Source organism: Terrapene carolina, unplaced genomic scaffold (assembly GCF_002925995.2).
Source record: "Terrapene carolina triunguis isolate 2854851 unplaced genomic scaffold, T_m_triunguis-2.0 Scaffold120, whole genome shotgun sequence".
Taxonomy (NCBI): domain Eukaryota; kingdom Metazoa; phylum Chordata; order Testudines; family Emydidae; genus Terrapene; species Terrapene triunguis.
Window position 1 is genome coordinate 7,323,111 of NW_020664471.1, and position 24,173 is coordinate 7,347,283.

Consider the following 24,173-nt stretch of genomic DNA (forward strand, 5'->3'; position numbering starts at 1 on the left):
GGGTGCACAGCAAAAGACTGAACCCTGGAGCAAATTTTCAAGGCCACCCGGGGAGGGGGAAGGGGGGGGGGGGGAGAGAGAAAGTGGGGCAATTTGCCCCGGGGCCCCATGAGCCCTGGCCGAGAATCCCTTCCCTGGCTAGAGGCGCCTTTTTAATTTTTACTCACCCAGCAGCGGTCTGGGTCTTCGGCGGCAGGCCCTTCAGTCACTCCGGGTCTTTGGCGGCATTTTGGCGGCAGGTCCTTCAGTGCTGCCGAAGACGCGGAGTGAGTGAAGGACCTGCTGTCAACGACGACTCGGAGCGCCACCCGGTGAGTACAAGCGCCACAGTGGGTGGTGCCTTTTTTTTTTATGTCCGCTCCCTCTCTGGGCGGCCCTGGCAATGTTAGGCCTGCACTACAGCAACTACTGCCTTCCTCCTCCTTCCCCAGAATTCCCTGTCTGAAGACAACGGATCCCAGTAGCAACCTAACACCCCAGGGCCTGCCTGCAACACAGCTTCAGAGTCCTGCTTCCCCAAAGACCACAAGTAGCAGCAGTGGGAAAGCCTCGACTAAACTAGGCGTTCCAACTCTCCGCCCCCTGTGTAGGTGTCAAAACTACCTCACCTGGCACCACCAAGTCCCAAAGGAACTACAAACCAAACTACTGGACACGTTATTTCAACCCTCTCAAGATCAGAACCTGTACTCTATTCTGCTCAGCACACTTCAGCAGAACAATATCAGGAATCCCACAACACCAGAATCCTCCAGCAATCATTAATTGACTCTGCTACCACTTCCTCAGATGTACCTATTGTAATGCCACCAGTCAGTTTTGCCTCTGCACTGCCTCATCATGCCCTCCACTTTTGTTCTTGTTTTGTTGTAACTGATCGTTACCGCTACCTTTTTCTATCTACCTTTAGCCTATCATTCCTATCTCAGTCTTGCTGCCCCTCCAACCTCTCCTGCTATTAAATGCCCTCCAACTGCCCTCATTCCTCTAACCATGATTTCATCTCTGTCCACCACAAAATTAAATTAGTTTGGTTAATAATCAAGCAACCTATATTTAAAAAGTAATTATATTTCTAACCACCAATACCTGCACATAAACATTTGCAACTCCATGATCTGACTTCTTGTATCCCTTCTCATCTCCTCCCCTCACTCCTTCCCCACTATTGTTATTCACCTATATTGATGAAGGTTTAGACCCCAAACCAGTTGTAGGATCGGGGCCCTGGGTTGCAAGTTTTTTATTTGTCTGCAAAGTGTCCAGCACACATCTGGGCTCTCTAAATAACACCACACTCGGCTGAAGTAGTGATCTCCATCGGGCAATAATAGCTTGAGGCATTATATTCTCTCTGATCATCACTTTCTCAGTTCCCAAGGCAATAGCTTTGTATGGTAACCTTCAGTTTCAGTCAACATCTTTAGAGAGGGAACACTAAATAGCCCTGATTATCTGTTTCATTATAAACAAAGATGTTTAGAATTTACCTTTGTTGTTATATACAAAACAAGGAATAGTTCAGTAGTTATTGAAAATAAACCTTTGTTTAGAAGAAACGTAACCTACATATACCGTACAAAGGACAAAATCAGACTTTGTAAAGGTTACACAAGACTTGGAAATCCTAATCCAATGAGCATAAAAAGACAAGCAAGACAGCCAGATGTCCATCTGATCTTTTGATAACAGTATTGGGGTTTATGCCAGAATCTCTGACTCTTGCTGGTTTTTAACATTTCATGGTCAATCACCACAAAGTTAACTTGCTCATTTCTTCTTAATTCTTAAAGAAACAGGAGGGGTAAATTGGCAACAGCTAATTTATACCGAGAAGCAGGTTTTCAAACCAAATCAAACAATATAATTTGTTTACTGTCTGGTTAATTTAAAATGTGACTGAAATAGTCTCTGAACAAAGTCTTTTTTAAGATAAAGAAATTACCATCAGTGCACAGAAAATTCAAGAACACATTTGAAAAAAAACTGTGAAAGGAAAGTCTATTAAATCCAAAGAAACAGCTAGTAAAAACACAGAAAACTGCAAAATGTCTTACATTTCCTTTGGCATTCATTTCACTTCTAAACATCCCACAACAAGTTTTATCCTTCTTACGCCTTTTTCTTTTCTCTTGTATTTCAGTCACACTCTTAAAATAAACTCCTCTTCAGCCCTTGCTAATAACTGCATTGTGTTCTTTTCTGTATTATCATAATAAAGCTATTAAAGCATCAAAAGCTCACTACATTTAGGACTACTGCTTTTCTACAAAAGTGCAAAGCATTTTCTAAAAAGATACAGTTTTGTCCTACCATCAGAGGACTAAAGAAAAAAAAAACAGTTAATTTTTATGCAAGATTTTTAATGTCTAATGATTCAGATGAGAATTTCTGTTATCTGATGTATTTTTTTCCTCAAGAGATTACCCCTAAAGGAAAAAAGGTGTTTCAGAAAAGACAGTGCAAAGAAAGAAGACAACAAAAGTTTCATTTTCTGAAAGACTCTCCCTTACAATGTTAACTGGACAAGTAATGCAGAGTTTAAACACACACACACACACACACACACACACACACAGCTAAGAAAAAAAAAATCACAATCTGGGCAGACTCTGCAGCTGCCCTTTTGACTTATCAATTTCAGTAAGCAAAATTTCAATCAAGTCTAGATAAAATATACTAATCCTAAATAGACCAAGTTTGTCACCTACCACTTTCTATAAGCTGCTTATCATGGTTTAAAAAAATTCTAAATTAAATGCCAAACAGTAGCAGACAGCACTTGTTTGGCTGATTAACTTGTAGACAAGCATTACAAATAAATCTGAGTATGGTCTGCAGCAAATTAAATTCCAGTGCTTTTAAGAACAAAGAATTCCTTGGGAAAGAGGATTAGTAACTTTACACCCAGGAATGCCAGTTTAATTTAATTGTTCCACAATCCAAGATTTAATATGCAAATATCATTTTGATATGTAACAGTGAATTTGATAAAGTAAGGAAACAACTTTAATATACAACCAGACTCTCTCTCTTCTGAACTGTAATTATACATAATAAAGAAGCTGACCGAGTTCTCTGTTTTTTCCCCCCTTCATTATTGGGATTGAATTTTATTAACATGAAACAGAACAAGACTAATTAAAGGTTAAAATTTTTAAATATATTCTAATTAAGAGTCTAAATAGCTGCATGATTAGAGTACTGTATTTAAAAACCCACCTCAATGATCTTCTTGGCCTCTTTGTATTTTCCTGTATTCAGGAAGGCAAAGAAGATATCATAGAGCATCGCCATTTCACCTCTTTCTTGACTCACAAAGTCCATGGCTATAGAGAGAAGAAAACTAATTTCATTGTCTGTTTAATAACTGGGAACCATTTTAAAACAGATGTCAAAAATAATCTAACAAATAAGATTCCCCACACCTGGCAAAACACAAAATAAGTGATGGGGAAATAATTTTCTGGAAAGGGATACTAAGAATGAAGACAAAATATTATAAGATACCTTGCAGCTCAAGGTTAAATATATTTCAAGTACTCTTGCTAATCTGCATTATAGTTTATAATAATTACATTCAACAGCATTAACAGATTATAAATTGGCATTCTATATTGCTGCAGACTACAAGGATTTAGGATTTCTTAAACATGTTGAGGGAGGGACATATAGAACAAGTTAGGGTGTGTCAACACCAATGGACTGACATATTCCATTATAGCAGCCTTCTGTTAATAGCTAGGCATTCGGTTGTGGAAACATTAGGTTCCTTCATACTTAAAATAAACTTCATTTTTTCAATTTGCAAAAAGGATACCTAGATGCTGCTGAAAGCTTTAAAGTTATGCACATATACTCTACGCATCCTCCCACTGTTTGAACAGCCTGATGTAAAGATAACCAAAAACTAAACTAAACTAAACCACCACCTCCATAAAGAACCCAAAATAACCCAACCAACAATATTTGACTATATCCAACTAACCTTTCTGGAGGAGATCAGTATTTCCTTGTTCTATTAGCCTGCACAAGATGTCATGGATCCTAGGGATCTTGTCATACTTCTTATAACAATCAATGGTAGCTTCCAGCGCAGCAGGTAGATCATCCCTTATGAAAAAAGGTACACAATTTAAGTTAAAATGATGATAGCCTATAAGCCAAGTTTGCACAAGAACAGTACAGTATGGCTTAGGGTTTCAACTAAAATTCCTCTAATCGCATAAGGATTTTTACACAGACTCCTTAATAACAGGCTATTAAGAAATATTGTCCGTTCAGAAAATTTTCCACATCCAAGAGTCAGTTTGAATTTTAAATTTATATTAGGGCTGTCGAATAATTGCAGTTAACGCACGTGATTAACTTAAAAAAATTAATCATGATTAATTGCACTGTTAAACAATGGAAAACTAATTGAAATTTATTAAATATTTTGGATGTTTTCTACATTTTCAAATATATTGATTTCAATTACAACACAGAATATAAAGTGTACTGTGCTCACTTTATATTTATTTTTGATTACAAGTATTTTCACTGTAAAACACAAAAGAAATAGTATTTTTCAGTTCACCTAATACAAGTATCGTAATGCAATCTCTTTATCATGGAAGTTGAACTTACAAATGTAGAATTATTGATAAAAAACCTGCATTCAAAAATAAAACAATGTAAAATTTTAGAGCCTGCAACTCCACTCAGTCCTACTTCTTGTTCAGCCAATCGCTCAAACAAGTTTGTTTACATTTGCAGGCGATAATGCTGCCTGCTTCTTGTTTACGTCACCTGAAAGTGAGAACAGGCGTTCTCGTGGCACTGTTGTAGCTGGTGTTGCAAGATATTTACATGCCAGATGCACTAAAGATTCATATGTCCATTCATGCTTCAACCACCATTCCAGAGGACATGCGTTCATGCTGATGACAGGTTCTGCTTGATAACAATCCAAAGCAGTGCAGACCGACGCATACTCATTTTCATTATCTGAGTCAGATGCCACCAGCAGAAGGTTGATTTTCCTTTTTGGTGGTTCGGGTTCTGTAGTTTCTGCATCGGAGTGTTGTTCTTTTAAGACTTCTAAAAGCAAGCTCCGCAGCTCATCCCTCTCAGATTTTGGGAGGCACTTCAGATTCTTAAACCTTGGGTCAGGTGCTGCAGCTATCTTTAGAAATCTCACATTGGTACCTTCTTTGCATTTTGTCAAATCTACAGTGAAAGTGTTCTTAAAATGAACAACATGTACTGGGCCATCATTGGAGACTGCTATAACAGGAAATACATGGCAGAATGCGCATAAAACAGAGCAGGGGACATACAATTCTGCCCCAAGGAGCTCTATCAGAAATTTCATTAACGCTTATTTTTTTAAATGAGCATCATCAGCATGGAAGCATGTCCTCTGGAATGGTGGCCAAAGCATAAAGGGGCATATGAATGTTTAGCATATCTGGCACGTAAATATCTTGCAATGCCGGCTACAAAAGTGCCATGCAAATGCCTATTCTCACGTTCTGGTGACATTGTAAATAAGAAGAGGGCAGCATTATCTCCTGCAAATTGTAACCAAATTTGTTTGAGGGATTGACTGAAGTAGAACTGAGTGGATATGTAGGCTCTAAAGTTTTACATTGTTTTATTTTTGAATGCAGTTTTTTTGTAAATAACTCTACATTAGTAAGTTCAACTTTCATGATAAAGAGATTGCAGTACAGCATGTATTAGGTGAATTTAAAAATACTATTTCTTTTGTTTTTTACAGTGCAAATACTTGTAATCAAAAATAAATATAAAGTGAGCACTGTACACATTGTATTCTGTGTTGTAACCGAAATCAATATATTTGAAAACGTAGAAAACATCCAAAAATATTTAAATAAATGGTATTCTATTACTGTTTAACAGTGCGATTAATTGTGCAATTAAATTAGATTAATTTTTTTAATCATGCGATTAACTGCAATTAATTTTTTAAATTATTTGACAGACCTAAAATATATTTAAAAAGTAACAGGTACAGAAGTTTTCAAATTAACATATTTAATGAGAGACTGTCCTATTTTGGCCATACAGACTGAGTTTCTCCACAGATGGACATACATCCTATAGAAATATCGATCATATGACTAGAACTTCACCTCAGACCGCATCTCTTGCGCATTTGGGTACAAATCACTGCATTGGTTTACATTTTCAAAGTTATCCTCACAATTTTGAGGACTAGAAGCTTTTTCTTTTAAATTAAAACTTTTATTTTTAGTATACATGTGCAAAAAGCACAGATTCCAAGCAGAATCACACTATAGTCATTGCCCTATGTATGCCAAGTTTTTATGCAAGTCACAGTAACTTCAAACATCGATTTTTTTTTTAAATATACTCAACCAGAAGAGTTTTAAAATAATTAAGAATTTGTATAGCACTGTAAAGGTAAATAGTGTTTTTTAAAAGAGAAGACAAACCAAATCAAACAGTCCCTCTTCTAAAGAGCTTACAATCAAACATACAAAGCACAGGACAACAGCTGAACTAGAGCAGAGGGTGTGGAGAAATCAGTGGTTAGAGACCAGTGTAGCAAAGTCATATGGAAGTAGGAGGTTTAAAGAAACAGTTTGGAGAGTCTAGAGGGTTGGTATGGGAAAAATATGTAAAAATAATCTGTGGAGCAAAAATCAACATTTGTTGTGTGTGATATTTGATCCTTTGTATATTTTGCAAGACAACCAGATAAAAGCTGGTGAAAGTGGGTAGGATTAGGTGGGTAAGAAACATGTATGTTTGAAGCCTGTTTACAGCAGGTGGTAAATCCATACTGAAACAGTAATAATAATTTTTAATTTTTGAAACAACTTCTATTGAGCACTTCCTCAACAGTATTTCATAAGCCTGAATTAATTAAGGAAATGATATTGTCATTTAAAGTTAATTCACTTCCAAATTGTTCATATTTTTTCTCTTGCACAAATGTTCACAGATAAGGCCAGAAGGGACCACTGTGATCATCTACTCTGACCTCTTGCCTAACACAGGCCCTAGGACTTCCCTGAATTATTTTTTGTTTGAACTTGAGAATATCTTTTAGAAAAACATCCAATCCTGATTTTGAAATTTCCTGTGATGGAGAATCCACCATATCATTTGGTAAGTTGTTCCGAAAGTCAGTTACTCTCACTTTTAAAAATTTGCACTTGATTTCTAATCGGAATTTGTCTAGTTTCAACTTCCAGCTATTGGACTTTGTTATACCTTAGTCTGATAGGGTAAAGACGCTTCTAATTTCAAATTTCTGTTCCCCATGTAGATACATGTGATCAAACTGTCCCTTAATCTTCTCTTTCAAAAGGTAAGTAGACTGATCTCCTTGAGTTTTTCCACTATAGGGGATGTTTTCGTCCTTTAATCATTCTCATGGCTTTTCTCTGAACCCTCTCCAATTTATCAACATCCTTCTTGAAACTGTGGACACCAGAACTGGACACAATATTCCAGTAGTGATCACACCAGTCCCAAATACATAGGTAACAACCTCCTTACCCCTACTTGAGATTCGCCTGCTTATGCACCCAAGGATTGCATTAGCCCAGGCGTAGGCAACCTATGGCACGCGTGCCGAAGGCGACACACGAGCTGATTTTCAGTGGCACTCACACTGCCCGGGTCCTGGCTACTGGTCCGGGGGACTCTGTATTTTAATCTAATTTTAAATGAAGTTTCTTAAACATTTTAAAAACCTTATTTACTTTACATACAATAATGGTTTAGTTATATATTATAGACTTATAGAAAGAGATCTTCTAAAAACGTTAAAATGTATTACCGGCACACAAAACCTTAAATTAGAGTGAATAAATGAAGACTTGGCACCCCACTTCTGAAAGGTTGCCGACCCCTGCATTAGCCCTTTTGGCCACAGGATAGCACGGGAACTTTACATGCAGCTGATTATCCATGTTACCCCAAGCTTTTTTCCAAGTTACTGCTCCCCAGGATAGAGTCCCCCATCCTGTAAATACAGCCTGTATTCTCTGTTTCTAGATGTAGAACTTCACATTTGACTGTATTAAAATGTATAGTTTTATTCTGTCCATCTTACTAACTGATCCAGATTGCTCTGCATCAGTGACTTGGCCTCTTCATTATTTACCCCATTTCAATATTTGTGTCATCTGCAAACTGTATTTGTGATGATTTTATGTTGTCCTCCAGGTCACTGATAAACGTTAAATCGCATAGGACCAAGCCCAACCTCTGTGGAATCGTACTAGAAACATACCTGCTAAGTAATTATTCCCTGTTTACAATTACATGTTGAGACCCATCAGTTAGCCAGTTTTTAATCCATTTAACATGGCACATGTTAGTTTTGTATCATTCTAGTTTCTTAATCAAAATTTTATATTGCCCTTGATTTTATTACTATTTCATTGATATTAATATTTTAAAATGCATTAAAAAGTAAAATATAAATGCAGAAGAAATGTTAATGTTATTGTAATATTACTGACACTGTGAAAATGAGCCTAACTTGACGGATCTCTACCTTATCCCCTTACTAAGCCCTGTTTACAGTGCATCTTCTGGCACCCCACAGAGTCATTTGAATTTTTGTCATTTGGGGTGAAGACTAAATTACAGGTTAATTTCAAAACTGCAAGTAGATGTTGCAGACTAGATTACTGTCATACAAGAGAAATACTATGGATGAAATACAGATGGATATAAAACTTCATATAATCAGTATTTTCTTCTGCTTTAGATGCAAGTTCAGTTTAACACCTTTAAAATCAGTTTTTATTGAAAACTACTCAAATCCTTGTGAGGCACAACAGCACTTACACATATAAATTAAAGTTTTCAGTTGTAAATTCAGCTCAGATTGATTCTTAAACTGCAATAGTATTGTCTCAGCTGTATACCCACAGCATTAAAGTGACTCTTTTAGGTCAAAGCTATCAATAAATGAATGAATAACTGGAACGTCAATCAAACAGACACATTAATAGGTTTTGGTCTCTAAATGTATGATTCCAAAGATATTTATACTGTGTGTGCAGAATAAAAAAAGCCAATAAAGAGAAAATGGAAATAACATACATGTTATGGTGTTTGCTGCTCATACAACATACAAAATGTTTCCATACTCAGGCCCCCAAAATAAGTTTAAGGTCAATAATGAGACCAGTACATTATAACTTGGCTTAACAGACCTTCATCTTAAAGTAATAAAAATCTACTACATTTCTCTCAAATTTCCTTAGAGCAACATTGCTGGGGAGTTTTTGTTTTATAAGGCTACCCAACCACAATTTACTGTAAGACAACATTTATAAGGTAAATATATAGGATTGGTTGTCAAGGACTATAAAATGCAAAATAAAGGAAAATAAACACAGCTCCAGAATACACGTTTATAATACAAATGGAACTTAACACTATTGGAATTGCAAAAACTAAACCTGGCAGGCTTAAATAGCTTTGTGCTTGGGTTACTACAACTTGCAGAATAAATCATAGTATCTTTTAATTGTTATACAAAATGCAATTGTTTCAAGAGGTTTTTTTGGGGGGGGTGCGGGGACTGGCAAGTATTTTTGTGAGGAGTTGTTAATAATTCAGCAGAAAAAAGCCCACTGACAAGACAGGAACTTACTACACAGCTTTAAAATTGAATTTATTTTTAAAATTATGTTAATGTTCTGAATGCACATTTTGCTAAACCTTACAACAGTTCTGCATTTTAATTGAACTGTATGAATATTATTTTTTGTAAGTTACAGTTAGAACAAAATGTGTGTGCAAACAACCAGACAGGTCCAAGTTAATGTCTGAAAATCTTATTGGACACAATCTTCCTATACAATTTATATATTCATCAATATCCAAATTTACATCTCAAAGGTTCATATAATGGATAAAGTGTCTGATCCCAAACACATTTTAGTGAATGTGTACAATGACTTCAGCAGGCTTTGGATCAGACCCCATAGAGTAAAGCCCTGATGCAGCATTCACAACTAGGCTAGCAAACTTGTGTGTCCATGGGGTCATCAATGCAAGGTAGGGGTCTAAGTTTTTAAATATAAATTCACATGATCCATGGATCATTGAAAAGAATGGGAGTTTTGTTTTTATGGGTGAACTACTATTAAAATTTTACTTTTTATTAGTGTCGATAAATGCCATTTATGCTTCTTTTTAAAGGGCAAACTCCTATTTCTCTTTTAAAAAACACTTCACGTAAGCAGTTCGGATATTACTTCTCTCATTGCAATCTCTTCATTTAAAAAAAGGAGGTATGCTATCATAACCTAAATGACAGAAGCAGCCTAAACATATTATGTTTGACCCTCACATAAATACAAGACAGCTCTAACTCAGCATTGCGCTGCAATTTAGACTGTTCTATTTGTAAGAATCCGAGGCAAGTTATTTTTGCCTGGGGCACTTGTGAATTCTTATATACTGTGGCCCCAATCCTGAAAAAACACCCCTGTGGGTAATTTCACTTATACATGTAATGTCACTGAACTAAGTAGGACTACTTCCATAAATACAGTTACTGACAAGAATAAGTGTTTGCAGGATCAGGCTCTGTAACAAGACTGACCACCATCTAATTCTTCTCTCATACCTATTTCAAATTATATAAATCATTCCCCTCTTGCTTCAAGCATGTAGCTCTAGAACTAACCCTTTTACTTGTAATAAACAACTTTCCAAACCAGAGAGTCTGCTTGATAAAAAGACTCCAAATATTGATTTTAATTGGAATGAAGTGCTACAACGTTATGCATAAAGCTTTAGTGAAGTGGCAATTTACCTAAGGGGTTTACTGATTGAAAAGCTCTCAAACCTGAAATCACTAGAGAAGGAGAAAGAAAAAAAGGGACTCTGGAAGGGAGGAAAAAAAAAACTCCTAAAACAAATCCCTCTCTGCAAATCTGAAGCAGATGTTAGCGTGGAGGGAAATCAATTCAGTAAGGTACAATCAGCTTTACAAAAATTATTCTGTTAAGAAAACGGGCTCTTGAAATAACTAAATGTTTTTTTCTGTTCGTCAGCTAGAGCGAGGAATCTTCAAGGAGACTGGTGTTGCAATTACAACTAATCCTCCCCAAAAAATTAACTGTGTTGAAGGCTTTGTAATTTCCCTAGGTACAATTTAGCTGTCACTTACTTTAAAATTTACTCAAACATGCGTTCCGAACAGCACTAACTTCACATGTCAAGTGCTTTCCAGCCAATTGAGTCTAAACTGGAAGTCGGTGTTAAACAACTGAATGATTAGACAAGATAGCTCATTTCCCTGCTCTTTTGTTCAGAATAAAATGCCACATTTACATTATCAGGCTCAACAGGATTTTCTGACAGAGGGAGAAAAAACCCTAGTGAACACTGTCCGTATTAAGCACATGAAGCCTGTCATTTACCAATCATCCTTCAAAAAGCAATAGCCATGAATGTAACTTAATTACGACCCAATGATCCTTGACGAAAAATCATCTTATCACTGTCCTGTCCCCCTAGGGCAAATGAACCACTTTTGTCCTCTGGCACTGATGATGCTAAATTCCTAATTGCAATAATGGAGTAAAAGAGCCGAACCTCCTTAATTTTCTTGCAGCACTTAAGAGTTTTAAACTAGGAGGAAAAAATACAGAAATAATATAAATACTTGGATTAAAGATGTTGAAAATTAGAAAAAAAACTGTCGATTAAAGTAAGCAATATTTTAAATTATTACCTATTTTTAAAATTAATGAGTTAAAAAGGTCATGAAACGTATTGTATTTACCAAGGAATCATCTCTAGAACACAAAACCACACATGTACTTAAGACCATGAAACCTAGATAAGAACTATGGACAAACAGAGGATTCAGATTGCATCTACACACCTGGTATATGAGACACCAATGAAATGCATGTGTGTTCACACAGACTGCAGAACAAATTAACCCACAGGGCCCTTTAATGGACAGCATGAATTAAAACTGCTATTTTGATCATTTTTAAACAAATACAATCCAGTTACACCTTCTGGATATTTTCAAATGACTACCAATTAAACAGGTTGTGTTCACTCATCTCTGCTAACAAAATAGTTACATATTTTGCCTACATAGTTTAGATTTAATGCACATTTTATATTTAGCTACCTGGAAGTTTTCTTAGCAAATGTTGTAAGGGTTTCAAGTATGTATTTATCCAGTATGTATAAATTAACTAGTATATTTTTCTTTAAATCTGGGAAGATAAAATATAAATTGAGATCTGAAATAATTCCATTTTTAGAGAAACTTTATAAATCAAATGAAACTAAGTTTCTACCTTACACAACATTCACATTTATATTTTAAAAGTTTGCTTGTGCAGCTATCTAGTAAGAATAAAATCAGCAGCTGTGGTAGATGTTTATTTCCCCTCCTGTAAATAGAGATTATCAAAGCACCGTACAGCACAGAAGTAGATTAGCTTCACAAACCTCTTTACAGTTTTGTAAATCTGTTAGTGTTTGAGTAGGTTTCCCTTGACAGTTGATAGAGGAGAGCAAAGAATAACCCCCAAAAATTACCCCCTAAATCCTCAAGGATTTTCTTATTATACAGGTAACACACACAGTCACAGCATTAACCTCCCCCCATTATCAGCAATTGGAAGAATCAGTTCAAAAGTAAGACAAGTTTTAAGCCCAATCTTCAAGCTTATTATATTCCTCTATGGAAGATTTTGACAGGTTGCTCAAAATTAAAAACATCCAAAGTCAATATCCTGATTAGAATATTTTGCCATACCATTCAAAAGAAGAATTATCTTGAATGAGGGATTGAAGATTGGATATGTAGGCTTTTTTGCAATTTTTCTTGACGAATTTACATTTCTTGAGCTAATACAGTGCTCACACCAAGCATAAAGCTAATACCTTTTAAGATCACTTAAAAGGATTTTTACTTTAATTGAGATAATTGCTTTATCTTGGGAAAAACAAAAAAAACTGTCTTTATTATTTAAGTTAAATTTATTTCTATGATCATCTATTTCTGAACTAGTTAGTAAAATTTCCTCCCTGTCTACCCATAAAAGGACTGGGTGTGGGGAGGTAGAAAAAATGGGTTGTCTGGCTATGCTAAAAGAAGGACTGGAGACATTTGACATGGGTTTAATCAGGCCGCAACTTTATTATTAGATGTCTGGGACTACTCGACAGATAACAATGTACAGTGCAGGTAACCTCATACTTGTTCTGTAATTAGCCAGGGGGCTTTTACCAGCTCTCCCTCTTTTTCCATCCAGGTCCCTCCAGCAAATCCATTTCTGGGAACTTACCATCCAAACCCCCCCTCGTCGGAGGGTTAAGGTGGGCTATAAGAATGGGGGGGTTGGCTCCCTGCTGTACCAATCATAGGAGTCCCCAACTGCTTCACATTCATCCCTTTAATGAACACCTCTTTTTTACTTCATCAGATTTTGTTAAGAAAATATTTTATTGGGTACTGTCACCTTAAAAAGTGTTAAGAATGTGAAGGCTCTGAAGATCTTTCCTATCTTGCATGCTGTCTGTAGGAGGAACAAGTCTCTGAAACTGATTTGGAAGATGTAAAAACTTAGTTGTAAGTCCAAAAAGACTGGTAAGGCAAGAGTAAGCATTTTAAAACTATGATTGTTTAAATCTTCCATAACAATCACAGGGTTTTCCTTTCCCTCCTACCAATGTCAGGAATTAATAATTTTTTTAAAAAATGGCACCAGCAGTTCCATGGAACATCAGAAAATCCTGCAGCTCATCCCACTGGCTTGCCAAACTTCTGAAGTGACAAAACTGTACCAGCAGCTTAACTCCAGCAGTTCACCACCTGCATGTGTGCTGCCATGGAGCTATCTAGCATGGCAAGTAGCAAATCACTTGGGAACCACAGTGCTGAGCAAATGTTATAGCAGACATTTATAATCATACCCATTCTCACACTATGCTCAGTTCAATCATAACTTTCCAAAACTTTTCAACCTTTCAGGAAGAAATTTCTTAGGCTTGATCACTTCCTGAAGGTGAACTTTTTGCAAAGTCTGAGTAGAAACTGTTCCTTCCTTTTTAAGGAAGAAAAGTCAGGATGGGGTAACAAGGCTTTTCCTATCGTAATAAGGGAAGAAACTCTGTCTTGTAGCCTTCCTGAGAGGAGCAGGGAAGGAGCTAACTCTTGCAGACCTTTTAACTTATTTGGGATAGTGTGTTCCAGTGCTTTCTAGCCAAATATTTCCACATAATGGAATGTGTGTCTCTCACTTTTTAAAAATAACTTAATTCCATTATAAGACTCAGTTAATCTTTCATTACAGTGTCATTGTGAAAGCACTCAAAATCACAAAAGTTAGGAAACGACAAAGTTAAAGCTACACATACGATCTTTACTCTGCCCCTTTTTGTACATGCATGAAGGTCTTTAATTACATGATCATACACTTGTTTCAAACAACTTTATACAACCTTCACTACACATGTAGGATATTGTAGTAATGTGTACAAGTCTGTGGATGCCAGACACAGGCTGTGAAAGTCATTTATATAAAAAGTATGCAGAAAATTGTTCTTGCTATACAATATAGAAGTGTAATAGTAAACATTTACTGGTGTGTATGTATGTATATGATTTCAGCTAAGTTCATAATTAACTGTCCCATCCTGTGAATTGCACCAAAGAAAGCCTGTGCTGCTGATTGAGAAGTGTGTAGCACATGACTGCTGCCAAATGTATTAGAATATTTATTTTTATGAAGAGAACTTTCATTCAGTCTGCATCAAAGATAACTGGGCCATTATGACAAATTTTTAAAATATACAAAATAATAAAATTAAATATTACAAAACCATACACATACATATGAGGTTATAGAGAAAGATTTCCCCCCCACCCCCATATAAGAGCAAACACTGGTAGTTAATATAATAACGATTGGATGTTCCAGTGTTAGCAAGCACATATTCTTGAAAGCTGACTGACTGTTCAATAGATGGCACTGTGAATACATCAGTAATATTTTATATGGGGTTTATTTAAAAAAACAAAAACAAAAGAACATATTTATATTAAATCAGTGACCAAATTGGAAGAGACTGTTGAAGAATTGAGACAGAATCCAAAATAGATAGAAGCAGGGGTCCTGGGACAATTTGTATAATGGGAGTGCTGAGAGCCGCTGAACCAAACCGTAAACCCTGTATTTGATGGAAACCACTTCAAGCAAGGGAGTGCTGCCGCACCTCCAGCACCCCCAGTTCCAGCACCAATGGACAGAAGAGAAGCACTGAAAATAGATTGAACACTGAAGACTGTGTGTTGAAGGGGTGGGGGTACCTAAATCTTGACACTCCTGTGATAAAAACCAATTATATACAGTTCAAATGTGGAATTTTTCTCAAGTAACTGTGTCTCATATTAAGAAGATTATGCAAGGATATATGCCACATAGTGTATGAAAATTATTTCCTGCCAGAACAAATGCACGGAGTTCATTCTCCTGTTGAATTATACTACTGGTACAAATGGAAAAGTAATGGGAAATATTTGGACTTGAGCACCCAGACTATATGGTGATACTTTGGGAGTAGTATCAGATTTCTTATCTTTTCATCTAATTACTTAGTGGACAAGGAAACCTAACTTCAACCTAAATAAGTGTTATTGATATGTGCAGTGACAATGAAATATATACATCTTTTGGGTGGGGAACACATGCTTTTTAACTCAATAACTTAGGAATGTATGTAGCATGCTATGACCAAATATCCCTTATTCAAACACAATTGCAAGGCTTAAAATCTGAAACAACTAATTTGTGAGCAAATTTTGATTGTGTAAATTTGTCTATGTGACAATCATACCTCTCATGTAGGCACCATGAAAGGAAATATAATTAACATAAAATAAGCTATTGGTCTGTTTTTCAAAGTGTTCCATCTAAAACTGTCTCACAAAAAGTTTTACTTTAATATACACACAAACACAAGTGAAGATAGAGTATGTATATAATAAATAAATCATGTAATATGATAAAATATTAGCTCATACCCTACCCTTAATACCAAGCCTCAGAAAACTTACTTTTCAAGGTGAACAGTAATCAGAGGGGAACACAAGTTAGTAGAAGGCTTTGCTAAGCCCAGTGTCAGAATGGACTCATGTAATCGATTCACCGTTTCAACTTCACCTCGCATGGCTGCAGCATTAAGGATGTGGAAAAAGAACGTGATTGTTGTATCTTTGATAGGAACATTCTTCTCTTTCATCTCCTTTAGAATGTTAATAGCATCTACAATGAAACAACACAAAAGACCCTTAGGTAATTTCATGTAGGGAAAACAAACTGCTATTAAAACAGCATTTCAAACCCAGCAGGAATGTAAATTCTGGTGTATAATGCCGATTTCAAGTTAATTACTACTTGCATTTCTAAACGAGACTACAATTATAAATCCACAATAGCATGGCTTTATCATTCACTGCAACTTTGACTACAAATTATAGATAGGAACTGTGTGCCCACTTTGCACCACATAACCCTGTACAGTCTGCCCTATAGCTGCAAGATCCCACTAAATGGATGCTTTTATCGTTCAATGCTAACATCTGCTAAATCACACCATTGTTTCTTTAGCAGATGGCTTGTCACGAGGCCAGATAATAAAGATGTGTTTACACTGAATATACAGCCAGACTAATGGTCTGATACCGATAGGGCCTGTTTGCTGTGTCGATACTAATTAGCCAAGGAGAGCCAATGAAAGCTTTCTAACAGACTGCATGTTAAAACATTAGGTTCATTAAGCTTCATTAGGAAGGCAGAAACAAACATTTTGGTATATGGAATAAGTGCATTTTTATAATGTTCTTAATTATTGCACAGGCAAAATGTTTTGACCACTTTACATAAAAGCAATAAAAGCAGCCTAATGTTTCAAAAGAGCTTTGCAGATCACAAATGTACCACAGAAAATAATGCTACTCAGAAAATTTAGCCATACTTCTTCACTGTAGAGGTGACCAGGATCTAATTTATTGTCACTTGGAAGGGGGAAGGGTTTTGAATGTAATTCTAATAAGTGGTCAAGTGAAATTTCAATGAAATCATCTGATGAGAAAAAAAGGTATAATTTTACATTAACAAAGAAAATAGCCATAATGTAAGATTAAAAACTGAAAGATTGAGTTATGTTGGCTAGACTTTGTAGCCCGTCTTTAAAACAATTGGCAATATCCTGTAGGTTATAATAATCAGCCTAAGAACTTCCTACATTATTAGACATGAGGTCCATATAATTTACAGCAAAGACCTAAGAATCCAGTTTGGGTATCGAATGCAATACACTCATTAAAAGCCAAAATTACAAATCAATCTATCACACAGACTTTAAACTGTAATGTAAATAAAATATAAATGAATACCGACATTAAAAAAATATTAAAATACTTCATAAAACAAGTTACTGGATTTTTACTGCAGTGTTTGGACCCTTACAAGAAGGTTATGTTTATAGGTTCTATGTTCAGCCTTCAGACCTTCTTAAGCAAAAACAAAGCCATTAGTCTAGGCACATACGCAATTTGTGCCATAAGTCATGATCTTCAAACTCAATCCAAACAGCAATGCTAATAAAAACTAGCTGCAGAAATGCAAAAAGCACTGAGCTGTGCAAATGTAAATGACAAGCTTGCCAATCCATTAAAACTAATGGCCTGTACTGTCCAAGCATCTCTGGTTGAATTCACATGCAAATTTGTATGCAAAATGTTCAAGCACTTTGCAGGACATGATATACCATTAATATCAACTCACATTTTTAGTCCACTGGCAAGATACCTTTATTATACAGCAGAAACTTATACTGAAAGCAAATGGCTTACCTTCCAGTCTGCCATGCTTTCCTAAGACTTCCACCAAGGCTAAGTACTTGTTTGTGTCAAGAGCAACAGATGAATCTTTACGGAAGCTAAAAATTAGAACATATTAAAAACTGCATTAATAGAAGTTCAGTTTTTTAATGTATATAGAAAAAAGGGTTATTCTTAAAGACAAAGCAACAAAGGTGTGGAATTAGTTACACAGAAGTTGGATTAAAATATTTCAGAGAGAATCTGACAGTCAAAGTTTGCCATTGACGTACATTTTTTCTCTTTAAAAAAAGGATATTAGGCAGCAAAGAAACTTTTCAGAGAGTTTAAGAACAGGATGTCTTTATCAATTTGACAGTAGGGAAGAACAAGGCACACCTTTCCCATATTTAAGACAGAAACTTCTTCCTGCAAACACCCCGTCTGAGTATTACAGTACAAATAGCACTGAACATAAAGTCATCCACCTTTTGTAGCCCCTTCAATTTCTACTATTCATAGTATTGTTTCTTTAATTTAGTCACTTTCCCAAGAGTATTGAAGGAGGAAGGTGCTTTTTAAGGCACTTGTTGTCACCTTTGAAGCACTACTATAAAACTCAGAATCTTACTTGGTAAAATCTCATGATGAGATATTTACATAAAAAAACAGTATGGAAAGAGTTACAACATAAACACAATAGCAAGTTTCCCAATGCTAACAAGTGAGCCATTTTGTGTCTCTCTCAACACTGATAGAGCTCCCTCCACATTATGGATACCTGACTTGAATTCCACTGTAAAATCCAAGTAAATTTTAGCAAGGGAAGGGGGAGAATCAAAAGTATGCAAAAGCTATATATAACTATCATGATTCACTGTAACATTAAAATTGAATTTTAATTTTTTGGGGGGTGAGGAGGGAAAGGGACAAGAAAGGAGGATGCTCTGTAAGACAATTTGCTCCCAGACAAACCATGCGTAACACATTTTAGCTGGGAGCTAATTTTCACAACCAAGATATAATCTCTGAAAATGGAGGTTTAAAAAGGAAATGTTTGCTGACAGGTCTTAAAATATAATGTCACTTACAAGCATTGCTATTCTGATGCAATATAAATGTAGTTATATTACCATTTTTCAAAAACAAACCTGAATTTAAAGGCTAAAGGCTGTTGACAAAAACATAATCATTTGCTTATTTAAGATAATACATCACACACACACTTTCAAAAGTGTGATAATCTGAGAAGGATTGCTTGTTTTAACAAAAAAAATCTTGATCTTTTTAAAGAATTATACACATGGGGGAAAACTAATTAAAAATGTATGAAGGGGTTAATATTCAACCTACTTAATTCAACAAGGTCTGTGTATCAGCATAAATCTCTGTGACATGTTTCAGTGCCGGTGTACTTACACTTCTTCTTTCAGGTTCATTGCATCTTCTACGTTATCATGTCGACAGCACAAATGTACCAAGGCTGCATAGCCACCAACAACCATGTCCGGTTCGTATTTGGCTTTCACTTCAAGGGCTTTTTGCATATTCTAAAAAAGAGGAACAGAGCAAAGATGTGAACCACAGAAAAAGTCAATACGACATTATGAATGCTAGGGTTCAGTATGTAGCTGTATGAATAGCTTTAGTGTTTTAATACCAAAAAAACATGTTCGTGAAACAAAGCTGGTATTGCTTTAACTAATTTAATAATAAAAGTTATTTAAAAAAATAAATTCACCTGTTCCCGAAATGTTTCAGTTCAACTTAACTGAAAGGTATATTTTAGGCATTAGTTTACCTGTTTTAATTGCAGTGTCTAAATGTTTTATTATGGACTGATTTTTGTCGTCACACATAGCACTACAACCATGATTTATTATGGAATATGGACTAATATTTATGTACAATGACATGCTTTAATTTTATCAAGCACCAATATCCTAAACATAAAATTGAAAAAACTTTGTAAGATAAGAAACCAGTTCATAATCTAATCAACAAACAGGCTGCTTCAGCATTTGCCATAATCTTTTAAAATATGTATTTTGCATTGCTGTTTATACAATTTAATGGGTGCCATATTAAAGCCTATGACTTATCAGACTATTCTTATAGTCTCAGGTACAGCATTATAACAGACAGTCATTTGAGAAACAGAATCTCTCCAAAGGCTGGATTTACAGCAATACTGAATACTATGCTATAATCTTAAACACAGTTATGGCCCTTTGTAAAACCATGGGTATATGACAAAATCATACTGAACAAGAAATTGGACAAAAGTCTGATATCCCACAAATTGCAGACCCACTAAAATGAATATGAGCTACAGCTGGACGCTCGCTGAATGAAGGCAAGAGCCTCTTTATCTCAGAAAGAGCTTTCCTCCAGCAGGAAAATGGAATTTCAATCCCTGCATTAACAACCTAGTAATATTTGACTTGCAAATGACTACTGCATGTATCAGTTGCTTGACAATCTAGATACAAGAGACCGGAGCCATGGCTTGAAAGGACATTTGGCATGTATGATAAACCTATCACAGCTGTTACTATCATTCACTTTGCAGATTATCGTAAACAAACTTCAGCAATCCCAAAACATGTCATTCAAGGTGTAGCTGAAATTAGTTAACCTTTTTCTTTAATTGCTTTTTTGCACTTATGTTTGATTTATAAGCATCAAACCTTGAAACCTCAAGCACTGCGCTTGTCCTTGCTTAACCACATCTATCCATAATACAGTCATCTACATTCCTTTTAAATATAGCTCAGCATTTGCAATTATCTCTGCCTTGCTCAAGTTACCCCTTCTGCACAGAGAGCAACTATAAGCTCTTTCAGGACATTTCCAATAGGTTGCTTTTCAGCTTTTAGCTTTTCCAGTTCCTCCTCCAAAGCAGACACTTCAAGTTCAGTGTTCTAAAAACAGGTGATAAAAAGAAAACAAAAGTTAAAAAAAAATAAAAAAATTAATAGGTCACTTTGCCAAAGGAAGATGAAACCTGTTCACTCCTAATTCAAAAGAAAAATGTGTAACAATTAAGAATGCTGTAGCTAATTAAGGAGCTGATGCTAGTTAAAACTTGAGACAATGGCATAATAAAAACTGAAGCCATGGGAGCTTTGAAGTCTAACATTTTTACAGTGTGGAAACATTTGCTTCTCTCAGGTTCATTTCTTTAGTGATAGAAGTAGAGAGAAGAGGCCTGTTTCTTTACCTCTCTGATCTAGGCCCACTGAAGATTAAAAAAAGACTTGATGCCACATCACCACCACCATACTGGATTTATACTCCTGTCATTCAAGGAGTTCAGAGTGCATAAGCCTCACACCACCACCATGAGCTGAATTTTACAAGTGGGGAAACTGAGGCATGGAACCTAAGTGAATTGCCACGCTTAACCAGCAAGTCTGAGGAAGAACCTACATATTCTGACTCCCAACCTTGTGTATTAATTACTAGACTGTGCTTCCTTCTGCATGGCCCCCAAACTCCTCCCAAACAGGAATACTTTTAGTTGTAGACTATACAACTATATCGCTGAGAACTAGTTAATACCTTCATGCATTATCCAAAAAAAAAATAAAAAAAAATTGATTACTATGCCACAAAGAAATCCAACTATTAGTTAATTTACTTACTTTTGGAATCTCTGCTACTGACAACTTTTCTGTATCAGTCAATAAAATTATATCCTAAAATTTAATAAGACAAAAATATCAGTAAATAAAAAGAACAAATTATATGAATAAAATTAGCTTAAGATGCTAAAAATGTTGTGGCAAGGACAATAGCTTTTTTTCTAGTGTTATTAGATTTATTAAAAGGAAAAGACTGATTCTTTAAAATACTTTCATCAAATGTAGCTCTTCACAAATATCCTAAAATAAAATTGGGTTTCAAGAGCAAAGAAGATTTAGGGAAAGGATGAAGTGTTTACACAGTTAATTAAATACATCTATTTTGGCAAGATTATATTCCTGGAACACACACCATATATATTTTATATTTTAAAGAAATAAAATAATTACTATATAACCACAGACCTTAATTAATTCAGGAACATGATAGGCGTCCAGCAGGTTGCGAATGCCTCTGTAGATATTTGTAGGGATTACTACATTCTGTATCAAGAGGTGGGGGGAAAATTACATGAGTTTTGAAACACAACCAAACTGAAATTTGTCTAACAGAAATTATCTTAGACATAATTTAAGTCTCCAGCTCTTGCATGTCATTGAGAAGTGGTCTGGTTGTACTTAAAAGCAGCAATTTCAAATCTAATAGATACATGTCAGGCAGGACAGGCATTATGTAGCAAAAAATGAAATGGTACCATCTTCTTCAGCTGATGGAAGTATTGTCTCAAATGCGCCTCCTTGGCCTGTACCTCTGAGTCACTCATGCTGTCAATCAAGTTATAAAGAAAATAGCCAACAGCTTCTGTGGAAAAAAACAAGAGAAAGCATTCCACTAAAATTACTGAGACTGTCATGTTATCAAGATTAATTTATAAGAAATCATTTTGGTGTGAGATGTCACCCTGATGAGAGGCTCTGAAATGGCAACAATGATCACTGAGGCATAGAGATTATGTGGTTTGGGAGCACATATCTAACTGGTGAGTGAAAGGAATATTAATTATTTTCAGACCCAGTGACAGCTTTTCAGTACAGAATCTTACTTCAATCTATTCTTTCCACCACTGTGTGACAGAAGTGGTACTGCCCAAGGCCTTCCCCCCCTTTCCTATCCACTACCCCAAATAGTTGCCACAAATATTTTGTCATTGCTCAAAAGAAAAAATAGCTTCCTAAAGCTTTGCATATTTTATTCAGTATCTTTTACACATTTTTTATATTAAAATGCTTTTTATAGCCAGCTAGTGGAACATAAATACAGAGTAAAGAATATTAAATGATTTTAACAAGTAGATCCAATAATCCTGTGAAAACCTGCCTATTAGCCAACGAAAATCAAGATTAACAAAGATGGCTTAGCTAACAGCACTAATTTTTTTATACATTCAAGCATAAAAATGTATATGGCCTTGTATTCAAGCCTCAAGAAGGAGCTAAGGACTTTCCAAAAGGTTCGGTTTCCTGTACGAAACTTATACTCAGAAAAATAGGAATTAAAACAAAAAATAGACAATGTATTTATCTAGATTAAATGAAAACAGAGTCAATTTGTTCCAAAATAATGTATTTGGATTGATATGTACCATTTTCTTTTATAAAATTAGAAAAGGTTATCAAAATGAACATTAGTTGGAAAAGATTCTACTTAAACATTTTCACTATATGAATAGTATTGACACAGACTGATTTATTTGAAATCTCTATTTTGCTTTAAAAACTGCTCATTTTTCTAAATATGAAATATATTTTTAATTAAAAAAAAGTAATGAAAGATCACACTGGATCTCATAAAATATGCTGTGATTATCAGGATAAAGATTTTACCCAACATGTTTTCAAATTTCACTTTCAACAAGAAGCAATCAGTGTTTACTGTTGTAATCCCTCAAGCCCATCATTACACAGAAGAACGGATTTGTGGATAAGTTACAATCATAGAAATTGAAACTCTACCAGTTGGTCCTGGAGGCGTCTGGCAATAACGTCCATCCTTGTACAACAGTTCAGTTATCTGGTAAGACAGAATAATCGTACATTGCAGTCAACACAGCAGCAAGCAAGGACAAATAGTATCTGAAATTGAATTCTCCAAATAATAAAGTACCTCTCCACTAAGGTATTATTCTATACCACATCACAGTAATTCACTAGGAAAATATAAGATACAAGGAAGTTTTTTTTTGGGTAAATAATAGGTTTTTCTTTAGAAAAAAATATATTGCAAACTGAAATGTTTTCTGAGGTATGGCAATTAGACTCTATTCTATTCTGTTTATGTATCATCCTAGAAAGTAAGTGATCATAAATAAGACATTGCTTACAGCAATCATTAACCAATGTCACTTCTGGAGTTGCTAAAATTATGTTCCAATTTGCTGAAAAGCCTGAAACTGGTCCATAGAGCTTTTATTTTCTTACAGTTTGAAACAAGTGAAGCTGTGCAGAAAAAGTTATATGTCCCTAAATGTTAATTTGAAAATTTCTACAATTTAGATGTTCCACATCAGTTGCAACCTTGGTTGAAAATGAGTAAATTCACTTTTAATGACACCTCGTACATACATAGAAAGCACCAACAAAAACAAGTAGTTCTTTAGTCTTAAATATAAGTGTATAAAGACTAACCAATTTGACATTGGTCCAATTGGTCTTATAAAACT

At 35.3% G+C, this 24,173-nt stretch overlaps 1 protein-coding gene across 1 annotated transcript in view; it reads right to left on the reverse strand.

Moving 5' to 3' along the window:
- The window catches only part of LRPPRC (leucine rich pentatricopeptide repeat containing), a 168,391-nt gene that overhangs the window by 85,970 nt on the left and 58,248 nt on the right, over positions 1-24,173 (reverse strand). Inside the window, exons 16-25 of the mRNA XM_026652508.1 lie at positions 23,467-23,524; positions 22,209-22,315; positions 21,919-21,996; positions 21,514-21,567; positions 20,677-20,790; positions 19,286-19,416; positions 17,900-17,985; positions 16,100-16,307; positions 3,989-4,113; positions 3,223-3,329 (exon numbers count right to left, since the gene is read on the reverse strand). Of these exons, the coding sequence (XP_026508293.1) occupies positions 3,223-3,329; positions 3,989-4,113; positions 16,100-16,307; positions 17,900-17,985; positions 19,286-19,416; positions 20,677-20,790; positions 21,514-21,567; positions 21,919-21,996; positions 22,209-22,315; positions 23,467-23,524 (1,068 nt within the window). The remainder of the gene's footprint in view (positions 1-3,222; positions 3,330-3,988; positions 4,114-16,099; positions 16,308-17,899; positions 17,986-19,285; positions 19,417-20,676; positions 20,791-21,513; positions 21,568-21,918; positions 21,997-22,208; positions 22,316-23,466; positions 23,525-24,173) is intronic.